The sequence below is a fragment of the Dendrobium catenatum genome, unplaced genomic scaffold (assembly GCF_001605985.2).
Source record: "Dendrobium catenatum unplaced genomic scaffold, ASM160598v2 fragScaff_scaffold_998, whole genome shotgun sequence".
Lineage (NCBI taxonomy): Eukaryota > Viridiplantae > Streptophyta > Magnoliopsida > Asparagales > Orchidaceae > Dendrobium > Dendrobium catenatum.
In genome coordinates this window covers 2120405-2132871 of record NW_021319460.1, presented here as the reverse complement: position 1 = coordinate 2132871, position 12467 = coordinate 2120405, and the positions used below count along the sequence as shown (strand labels likewise).

Genomic DNA, 12467 nt, shown 5'->3' with positions numbered 1-12467 from the left:
ATAATAAGACAACATGAAATATTGTTCAACTAAAAATTCTATATTTCCCAAATCCCAATAATCTTTTCATTAACATATAATTCCAATTTCCAAAAATAAATAGCAATGACATATCCCATAAGAACTTATAAGTCATCAGCACTGTCATCACTAAGGGGTTCTTCATTTGAATCCCATAAGACTTGAGGCGTAAGTATCGAGGCGTTTTTTACTGGAATTGCGCAAAGGCGGGCCTCAAGGCGAGCTCATATTGCGCAATTTTAAACCATGTCACCCCAAGACCTAATTAATTTGAGATCAATTTCAAATTAGTTTTCCCCCCAAATTTCCTTAAATCCTGAAATTAATTTCAGGTTTTTGAATTCAACTCCCCTCCCTCTCTCCTCTATACCGCCGGCCCCATTCATGGCTTCCCCCCCCATTAACACCCCAATCAATGCATTAATCACCCATTAATTTGAAATCGAATTTCAAATTAATTCCCTCCAAAGTATTCAAAATCTGAAATCAATTTCAGTTTTGAAATCAATCCCCCCTCTTCTAGCCTTTAGAATTAATGTGAATCCCTGGTCATTCCTCCTGCATTAATTCCTAAACTTCCCCTTGCTGCCATGAAATTCCAGCAAAGGAAACTTCACCGTGGTTATGCCAGAACTTCCCTATTGCTGCTCAACGTCTGCTGTTCAAGTTTTCTGAGCCAAACCACTTGCATCCCAGCCTCTTAAAAGGATCCCCAACTGTTGTCCAAGACTCCCTTGACTGAAAATTGTTGCTGCCCTGAACTTCTGCCTCAGGAAAACTGTTGTCCAAGAGCAAAACGGCTGCTGCCTTGAATTTCTGCACCACTTCCCGGCTGTTCCATGTTACGGGAACGCTCTTGGTTGCTGCCCACATCTTCCCTAGCATTCTAACGATCTTGTCAGAACGTGCATCTCTCTTATTTTTGGGTAAACTCGACATCCGACTCTTTTAGCCTCTTAGTTTATTTCTCCAACGTGGTTATATTTTAATTCACAAAGATATTGTTGGTCTCGCCGCTAAAGCCTAGTAATAGGAAGAGTTGAGTGAAGGTTTCCTTGTAGTAGCTAGTCTTATTGTTAACAAAGGGATCTATTGTTGAGACCATTCACGTATGCAAAAGTAGATTAAATTGATTGATTTTTATGCTCTTCACTTCTAGGCACGCAATTAACCAACGCTATTTATCATTTTAATATTTTATGTTATCCTTCAAACCAACATGAGATCTTGCTTATTATTGTTCTCTAAAACTAAACGTGCAAACGTCCTTTAAGCATCTCATCTTCGCATGGATTGTATCACATCATATTCTCTCATGATAGAATGAAAGTACGCTCTCCCATTGGATGACTTTAAGATTTGAATTGTTGTATTAAACTGGTTTTGAATCATCAGTTGAAATAATTTGAATATCTTTTCAACTTCAGATTTTTCCTACATTAAATAAACCCAAGTAACTCTAGTATAATTATCAACAAATATCACAAACCACTTTGTACCACTTATATTTTTAACTTTTGAGGGTCCCCAAATATCACTATGGATCAAGGCAAACAGTTTAAAAGGTTGGAAAACGAACAATTGTGTAAGATGATATGGTGTGCTTAACCAATTATCAATTTTCACATTTGACCAAACTCGAATTTTTATCAATAAATAATGGGGAAAAACTTTTCAAGATACATGAAATTTGGATGACCTAATCTATAATGACACATGATAATCTCTCTATCTTGATTGACTCTTGAATGACTCTCAACAAACAGATTCACAATAGAATGATTCTTAGTAGCAATTAAGGATTTGGGTGTCTTGATGTAGTATAACCCAAAACACATCTCAGAGTTATCAATCTTCTTCTCTGAATCCAATTCCTAAAAAATACATACATTATTGGAGAAAATTGTTAAGCTATGATGCACCGACACTTCTCCTCAAAGAGGTGTGTAGTGTCCGACACGTATCCGACATGACATGCGTCCGACACTCCTCCGACACGTACCGCCAAAAATGTGTCTGATTAAAAAAATATTAAATATAAATTGGACACACATGTCCGACATGCGTATCTTAAATATTTTTTCTGCTCTCTTCCCGTCAAACTTCAAAATAGGCCTCCCAGAGATTTGGAAGAGGTTTGATTCCCATGATTCATCCTTTAATGCCATCCAAGTTCTTGTTCAAATCCATCGAGAATTTGAATATTATTTTTGTCTCAACAATCTTTCGGTGAAGTGCATGATCTTTAGAGCATTTCCATTGATATTGTTCAAACATATCTAATTATTAACAATCTCTGTTTAAAATTGCGCAATGAGAGGTGCGCCTTGAGGCGCGCCTTTGCGCAATTCCTCCCAAAAACGCCTCATAGCCTACACAATTTTGTTCTTGCAAGAGGCGTAAGCCTCACAGGGGCTGAGGCGCGCCTCAGAGGCGCAATTGCGCAATTCCTTGTGAGGCGTACGCAATTCTGGGTAGGGTCCACTCACTTAAAATGAGGTCTTTTTATCTCTTTCACCCGTCTCCTTCAGCCAAACCCGATTTTTTCTCCCTCCCGCACGCTCCAGGTCGCGAAAACAGCTTACGCACGCCATCGGCCTTGCTTCCCGCCGCTCCTCCCGCCGGCGCCGCCCCTCTCCGGCGAAGTGGAAACTTCCGGCCACCCTCTAGGAGTACTCCACATTGGATTTTAGGTATTTTTATTAAGTTTAGGGATATATTTTGCAAGTTTAAGAGAAATTAGGGTTTAGTTTTTTTTTTTTTTTTTTTTAGTGTATTTGATTTTTTGCTTTAGGAGACATGGTTAGAGGTAAAGAAAAGACGAATACGTCATTGCGGAGGGACCCTTCTTGGAAGTATAGTGTACAAGTTGACATTGGCGGCGGAGAGAAGAGCTATGTCTATTTAAAGTGCAACTTTTGTGAGAAAGTTGTGAAGGGCGGAGTAACCCGCATAAAGGAGCACTTATCATGCTCTCACAAGAACGTAGCACCTTGTGCAAAAGTGCCGGACAATGTGAAGGAAGAAATAAGTGCTTACATGAAGAAAACTACCACTGTCAAACACTTACAACAGCAGCAATTTGATGAAAGGGTCGACCAAGGTGCTTATTTTGGGAGCGAGAGTGGAAAGGGGTGTGCTTTATTTTGAGAGCGAGAGGGAAAGCGCTTCCTTCACTTATTTTTTTTTTTTTTTTTTTTTCTTACATAATAGAGCGGCACGGAGGTCCTTATGGATCCAATAACGATGACTTACTCCCAGGAGCAGATAGAGGAAGAAGCAGAGATGATGCCTGCAGCTGTACTAGAGAGGGTCGGCGACAGGTTTGCATGGACATGGGAGGTTCTTTTGTTTGAAAATGCAATACCGATATGTTGCTACATCGCCGCCTTACTTCAGTAGTTATGCGGGTCATAGGATGTATGGAAGAGGGTTGAAAGCACCTTCTATGTAATGAGTTGCGCACTTGGATTTAAAAGAGGAGTTGAGAACACGAGCGAACCATTGATGAGATTAAAAGGAACATGGATTGAGACAGGTGTGACTATAATGTCAGAGATGGAGTTCGAACATGAAGAGCAGGAGTTTGATAAAATCCTGTTCAAACAATCCCTATGGACAGTGTTCTTTTAAGGATCTGTGGTGAAGCTTCTGATGAGGTTGAAGAAAGTTACATTTATTTCAATTTACTTGATGGAGTTAATGAGGAAGATTGGGAAGAAGCAGGTTAGGGTTGATCCAGGTAAGTGCACTGAAGATAGCTAAATGTGGATGATTGAGGGAGCGAAGCAGATTCAAAAACGGAGATACAATCCACTAGTATCACACAGCACACACAGTCTACTAGCTCTGCAGTAAAGGATATATGGTTCATTCTGCACAGCTCTGCCTCGATAATGAGTGGTTCATATCCAATGAATATGCTAATGGTCTTATTTTTTTAAGAGATTGAACGAGGAAAGAGAAAAGTGAGTCATATTGAATGATGATGATAGACATGACATTGAGAAGACTGATATTTTGTGATGGGATATGATTTCATTTTATATGTTTTTTTTGTATTTTGGGAGTTTTGTTAAACTAATATTTTGTGATTTTGTACTTTGGGACTTGATTTTATTGCATCTACTTTCTTATTTTCCACTATTGCTATTATTTTCCTGCTAAAACCCTTAATTTTTCATTTACGCAATTCTGTGTTCGTGAGGCTTACGCCTCAGACCGCCTCGAGGCTTACGCCTCGCCTCACGGACGAAAACCGCCTCGAGGCGCAGTTACGCAATTTTAAACCTTGTTAACAATAATTGATCAGAGTATTAAAATATTGAGTTACCATCAGGTCCTCTTATCGACAATCGTGAAGGATGGTCTCAATTGTGAATAGCTCGAAAGTGTTGTTGAAACTGGAGTAGTTCTCTTTAATGGCCTCCCATATTTCTTGGGCTGTTTCGTAAATAAGAAAGTTCTCACCGATTTCTACATTCATGGAGTTAATGAGCCAATACATGATCTGATGATTCTCTACTTTCCATTTTCAATAAAAACGATCAGTTTGCGGTGGTATAAGGGCTTCACCAGTGAAATAGTCCTCTTTCCCTCTCCAGCAAATAAACATTCTCGTCGATTGAGACCATTGCAAAAAAGTTTGCCCATTAAATTTGTGGTTTGTGATGAGAGGAAAAGGAAAAGAGTTGTCTACAGATCCAGAGTTTCAAGTGTTTAAAACGGTAATATTTGGGTAGGAGGATGAAATCTCGCTATCCATGGACACGGTTGGGTTTTCTCGGTTGAAAGAGAAGATTAATTTTGGGCAAGGGCTACTGGTTCTTGAAGAGACGCTATCGGCTGGATGATGGAGAGTTACCACCGGCTAAAGGTTGGAACAAAGGAAGGAAGGTTTGCCACCAGTACTCAGAGAGAAGTCTTAGGATTTTCCTAAGCTCTAATACCATTAAGAAATTGTTTAGGAGAAATTAAATTCGAATTTTATTGCTTGGAATCATTACATATATATACACTTTAGGAGAACAAACAGAAAAAGAAAGATATTTAATCTAATGAATTATAATAAATAGAAGAGGAAAGTCATTTATTCTAATGGATTCTAATAATTATATCCCACAAATCTTGGAATCAATCCCACGGATCTTGGTGTCAGAAAACTAAATCTACAACTACAGCCAACGGATTGCAGAGCTGTCAAAGCTGTGGGCCCCCTCCTTGCCATGTGAATCAACAAAAAACTAGAAATTAAAAAATACGAGTAAAGTAAAAGCTATATTTTTTTATGATTTATATAATAGACATGGTTATTAGAAATAAGAAAATGAGATGTACAAAATATCTAAGATAAGAGACCAAGGGATTTTGATCAAGTTGGATGCCTGAGAAGTAGGCGTGTATATTGTTTAATTAAAACAAATAAACTAAACTAAACCAACCTTATTGCGCTACTCCTTATTTTCTAAAATAAGTATAAAGTAACAAATTGCACGAACTAGATGTATAATGCAAACATTAAAATAACTTATGATATGAAAACAAGGAGTAAGGGCTAACTAATCAAATATACAATTGAAAATAGGCTAACACAATAAGTTTATCTCTCTCACTCCTAATATATAACATCAAACTAAGATTATAACAAGTAACTAATCAGAAGTTCTCAACAATATCATCACTCAAGATCTTCATTGAAGTCATCATCATAATGAATAGCTTTCTCCCTTATCTTATATCATTTAGGTCATGTTGTCTCAATCTTCCTCCTCTCTTCAATCGCAATCCTCTGTTGACATCTATACATATTCTACAATCAATCAAGTGAATTGATGAAGGCAATTAATGGATATGTCGCTTATCACAAGCATCGGGACACCTCAATCGCTATCAAAATGGCTCAAAACTTTACCCGATCATGAAATAGATCACATTGATGCACTCATAACATCAAATTTACTAAGAAAAAGACATTCGTGCGTAACTCAATTGAAAATGACGATGAGCATGACTGTTGGCAAGCATGGTGCTACATAAAATTATACAAATGATCTCTGATCATCAAACAGACTGTGTTGATGTGTTCATAACATCAAATTTACCTAAGGGGCAGCTCTCACAATCGATTTGAGAAAAACAATTAAAATCAACAGTCTTTAGACGTGACGATATGCGACGTTGCACGAACGATGTCCGTTCGTGAAATGGACTTCATCGTTGAATCCGGAATGTTGAAAATACTAGAAATCTGCTGAATTTTTGCTCAGGTCCTCAAGGTGTACCTGTCAAATGCTTTTTTAAACCATGTCTATGAATGATTATAGCTGAATTTACTTATCTTCCTTACGTTGGTCAAAGCATTTTTTAGCTAAGGCAAGTCACCAACTATTTTGTAAAATCAAATTTATATAGTGTGACACACAAGGCATCCAATACATATGTTTTCTCTTCTCCATTGATCTCCATTAATTTATTCCTAACTACCTTACAAGTATTAAAATTATCCGTAATAACTTATAACACCAAATGCCTTCTAATCTCCTTTATGACTCCATCCAGAAGTCCAAAAATACTCTTCCATAACATGATTCAACATTTATTATGTCATCAAATTATAGTTATGTCAAATTCTTCGAGATCATCACCCTAATCATATATGCTCGGATCTCTTCTTTCACCTCCTCAAGCAACTTGGCATATATTGCAATTTTTGTGTGAGCCAAAAAGGTGCTCTATCCTTTTAACACTCCATTTAACAACCATTTTGCAATAGTAGCCCTTTATATAAACATATGCTTTGTCATTCCATCCAATGTCAACTTGCAAACTGCCTCCGTGTTGAGTCTTTTTAATGTCCTATTGCACTTTTATCTTTACCTCTTACCATTTTAGAAAAATCCTAACAAAATGTTTTTTAAAAAATTTTGAACAATCAAATAACCACAAAAGAAGAAACCCTAAATACTACTACTACGACTACAACAAGCCTTTATCCCACTATGTGGGGTTGGCTACATGAATCATTTTTCTTCATTATGTCATGTTTTTAATGTTTTGTAAAAAAAAATGCTAAGATTACCATAAAGAAGAGATGTTGTGGAGAAGAGATATTCCCCTTAACCCTTGTTGAAAAAGGCTTAGCAAGCAGGCTGCAATCTGCAGGCGACAAGTAGCAACAAGGAAGGGGCTGGCCGGTTAAAATGTTCAGGGCGAGAGAGGAGGAAGGTTGGGGACATGTGCCTCGTGGTTTACATGAAAGAGTGAGACCACAAGATAGAATGTGGCATGGGTAAATACCTAAACCCTAAGATGCAAGCCTCACACATTGAAGCAAGGCATGTCTAAGAAAATGAGTGCAGTACACCTGATACAAACATACTCAAGAGACACGCCTCAATGTAAAAAAATCAAAAAAAGAGATGTGACCAACCTAAAATTATGCAATTTTAAACAATGAAACAATACTAATATCATAAATATGGTAAAACAAAAACAATAATGATGAAGAGGGATTCATAAATCCAAAGCCATTAATGATGAAGTTGATGATATTTTTTAAACTTCTTCTGTGACAGAAATATTTCTGGCTCCAATATAGATAACCATGTGTGACAATTCAAATTATTCGCTCATTCCAATCCAATATTGTGCCGAACCAAAACATGAGTTTGAAACACACATGCAAATGTAAGCCATTACTTATTCCTTTTAAAAATGGTATTCTTCATAAATCCAAAGCCATTAATGATGAAGTTGATGATATTTTTTAAACTTCTTCTGTGACAGAAATATTTCTGGCTCCAACATAGATAACCAAGTGTGACAATTCAAATTATCCGCTCATTCCAATCCAATATTGTGCCGAACCAAAACATGAGTTTGAAACATACATGCAAATGTAAGCCATTACTTATTCCTTTTAAAAATGGTATTCTTCCCCTACCTTGGACCATAACTATCAACATATCTCTAACCAAACAACCACATGTCAACATAAGGATAACCATTAATTCAAAACTACAGCACCCAAAATTATTCCATGAAACATTTAGAGCTTCCATGATAGGAAGTATGAGTCTCATAAACCATGAGAAATGATTATGTCCATTAAACTGCTTTTTGATAAGCTTAAACTTTTTCCAACCCATTAAATAACCACTCATAAATATATCATATTCTTTGAAAGAAATAGCCAAAACTTTTGTATCACATAAAGTGCACTTTTTAAGGCTAACCCTCTACCAACCCCACACAATAGATGCCAACTTATGCATTTGCATTTGGCAGGGTGGAAAAAAATAAATGAATACACATGAAAGAAACGCACCGCATATTCATAAAATTATTAGCACAGCATGTTTATGTTTGAGTACACATGCAAACATAAACAAAAATATCACCAGACATTTAGCATAAACTTGAAACTACATACACATCTGCATCCAATGTCAGCAAGAACACATTAAAAATGATTAAATATGCCATAAATTCTAATGTCTCATTCTTCCCTATCCGAACTTATTAGGATCATTTTGAAATTTAATGTGGACATAAAGTTGTCTCTCACACACTGTCTTGTTGTATCCTAGAGTATTTGAGCATCCCTAAGTGTTAGATGAAAATCCAACATCATAATGTTCTCATAAGCAAGCATTCTCTCACACACTGTCTTGTTGTATCCTAGAGTATTTGAGCAACCCTAAATGTTAGATGCAAATCCAACATCATAATGTTCTCATAAGCAAGCATCCCAAAGACTTTGCTTGGTTGATCGCTCGCAGGGTGAAGCAAGCGCCCGTCACTTATGAGTCCATACATTTATGGCACATGCACAAATAGGGTCATTCACCCTCGTGAGTCTTCAACGCCCCCTTATTACTTATTTTGCAAAATCTTTAGGCAAAAACACTCTGAATGTTGTAAGGCTCATCCACGTCTAAGAAAATCAAATATTTAGGCTCAAGAGATATATTCAAATGTTCAGATCTTTCCTTCTCCCACAATGATTGCTCCTCCTTCATCAGTTCAGGTTTGCAATCAAATTTTGGAACCAATAGATTTTCCTTTGGATTCTAAGCCTATTGTGTCTTCCACTACAAGTCCTATCGAAATGGATTCTGCATAATATGCAAACAATATCATGTATATTGATACTCCTATCATTGAAGTTCCTCATCTCCTTATTTTTAAAGACACTGATGATCATGATCTGCAACCGTATATTCTAATGGTGGCATTTTAAGTGATACAGCTCTGTTGAAAAATGAGATTCAATTCCTGTTTGCTAGAAGATGCCAGAATAAGGAATAAAAATCTATTATCACTCTCTTGTTTTAAACAAACTCAATCAAGGCAGTCTAAATGAGTGATTTTCATGTTCTAATGGATCCTTAGGCATCATGTTATCTTATCATTTTCTAGTTATAAAATTACACCATAGAAAAAATCCTTCAAAAGTATCATACTTCAGAGCAAAATAATTAAACAAACTTTGTTAACAAATTTATCAATGGAGGGGACAAACAATTTAGCACACTAAACTTTTTATATGTTGCTTAGAATATAGAAGCATCTAAACACAAATGATGATGACTGCATAGTTCAATGATCAAAATAGAAACCAATCAAGGAAAATGGAGGTTAGAATATACAGAAGGCTAAAGAAAAAGAACCAATGGATAAAATAGTAATAAAAGAAACTTACTTGAAGTAGTAGTGACTTCAAGAAGCCGCAATTACTGGCTTCTCTAACTTGCTTACGCCATTTATTGCAGCGTTCATCTAAAAATGGGCCAATCATAAGCCCTTGTAAACTTTCTTCCATAATCAACAATTGAGCAGCAATGACTGGCAGATGACTTACATGGTGCTTGCTTGCACGAAGGTTACCATTTCTGGTAGGTCCTTTTATGGCATTTGATGCAGCTAAATTTAGCAAGCACCCTTTCTTATTAGTAGCTGGGCCTTTGCATGCTATGCACCAACCACATCTTTCCCTAGGAACATCCATAAGCTTCTTCTCAGCACATGGCCATAAAAAATTCATAACTGCTACAGAAAAAGCTTTCATTTGCAGTGCAGTAGTTGCAGATACTAGTTTCCTGTGGTTGGAAGAACCATGTACACCGGTTATTTTACAGTCATTTGTTAAGAGAACAGCCAGACTAGCAGCAGCAGATGCGGCAATGTCACCTTGAATATACTGATTTATGTATGACAGAGGCTTGAAGGAAACAGGAATAGTTGAGACTCTATCATTTGTAGTTTTATGTGTGACATCATACACGTTCAAGAGATGCCTGCTTTCATAGCATGCACCAGCAGAACCATTCTTTGTTGAAAATATTGAGCTATCTGTATCTTCCTTGCAAATGTCACTCCCATTTCCTGAGCTAAAAGCAAAATTGCTTAACAAAATTGATTTTTCAGTAGGCATTGCTGGGTTTGAATAAGACAGATCAGTTACAACAGAACCAAAGCTAAGCTTCTCCCTTGACTCAATCTGTTTGGACAAGATAACTTTTGGATCTGAACAAATAACCTTTCCATTTGTAGGATTCTTACTATTTAAGGGAACAAAGATTTCATGAGGTGTTGCAAGCACCTTGTTAGCACATACATCATGGATTTCCCTAGGATTTATTTGTGCATCTGAGATACCAAACTGACCCATGACAGAAAGAGAAACTGGACCTTCCGTTCCATCATCCAAGGCAACACCATGCTTCGAGTTGCTTGCCACTATATTGCTCATACTATTATCACCTGAATTATTCAATATGTTGGTCGTCCTTGACGGGGTGTTGGCCAAATAACATACAGCACCATCCTTGTTAACCAGAGTATTCCTCATAGACTCAATTATTTCAGAGATGAAAGAGACCTTTGGAATCTCAAAATATTCAGATATGCCTATGATGATATCAACATAAGCTAATCCATTTGCTTGAGTCGAAGAAATTACACCTAAAACCTTTGGGATGTCATCTTGTTTATAGTATCTAGAAATTGCATCTCCATTCAATGATGTGCCAAGTCTGCCTCTCAAAAACAACCAATAAAATATCAGGCAACATTAGCGACATAGAGTGCCATAAGATACAAGTTCTAAATACAACAAAGAATTAAAACTATAAATAACATAACAACATCAATCTCTTATAAGTGGGTATTAAGCAATCACAGAAAGAAGACTGAAGAAAACAAATAGAGTTTCAATAATCCGGAGTGCACATCGTGCAGAACACCAATATTTTAGATTGATAATTATCCTCTGTTTGCTCCTATAGTGTTGGATAATGCGTCAACTCAATCTTTTCATATCCCAATTATTTTGTGCAAATTCTATTTGCGTAATTTCTAGCCATGTTACCTTTAGTCTAAAACTTTTCTCATATTTTCCTGCATCTCATTTATGTATTGTTTATCCTTCACAGTACATACTCAAAACACCTGTATTTTATATATTATCTTATCTTCATTAGGTGCCTACCCTAACGCCTCTTAAATATATCATTTTAAACTCTAGCTTTCCAAGTTTTACCAAACGTTGCACCAAGCATCCATAGCTGCACTTAATCAAGTAAATTAATAAAAGATTGAAAGGCATGGCCTGAAGGAATATGCACAAAGGTTAAATGATAATATCAACAAAAATAGCATCATTCTTAGAAGCTGATAGGAAGGGAAAAAAGTGAAATAAAATAAAAATAATAATAATGCTGCCACCACATTTGACATTAACAAAACACTGAATATTGAAAATAATAAATCATGCATCTTCCTTTTCTGATGATTTATGGTCACATATTTAAAAACAAAAGGGCTATAGCTTGATGGAATTCTACCCTGCCTCCGTACCTAGTTCTAGTGTGCTTTCCAGTGGAGTTGTCATCACGTCACCTCAAACAAATCCCAGGATGGAGACTGATTGCTCTATTTAGAGTCACCTATTCGAAGTATATTACATTCATTTTTCTGTCTTAAAGTACGAATAAAATGATAAAGAGTTTAGAAGGTTTTTCAAGTCCTGAACTCCCACTATTGGGGTAAACATGCTTGCATTCAGAAAAAATGTGATGAAACGCAGTACAGCTCTACTGAAAGGAAACCTTGCTCATTATGGGGCTACTTGGTTAGAATACTATAGGGCGTAAAGTATTTCAAATGCAGATGTTTTGAAAATATTGACGTTAGGTTTGAAGTAAAAGAAATGCAGAGTAAAATTTTAGTGCATTTGGAATACACCGGCTAGTTCATTTGTGGTGTAATTGGAATTCCTCCGATTTGGGTGATTTCCAAATATACCACAAATGCATCTCTTGTTGACCACTACCACCTCGAGCCACCCACCCACCTCCGGCCACCCATTATCCACTCGGGCACAACCTTTTTACACTTTACATTGCATTAACTTTACTTCAAACCAAAAATAATAATAATAAAGT

At 36.6% G+C, this 12467-nt stretch overlaps 1 protein-coding gene across 3 annotated transcripts in view; it reads right to left on the bottom strand.

Moving 5' to 3' along the window:
• The window catches only part of LOC110106650 (DDT domain-containing protein PTM), a 30454-nt gene that overhangs the window by 13925 nt on the left and 4062 nt on the right, over positions 1–12467 (bottom strand). For all 3 annotated transcript variants that reach the window (XM_028697806.1, XM_020836603.2, XM_028697805.1), the window contains one exon: positions 9725–11057. In XM_028697806.1, coding sequence (XP_028553639.1) covers positions 9725–11057 — 1333 coding nt within the window. The remainder of the gene's footprint in view (positions 1–9724; positions 11058–12467) is intronic.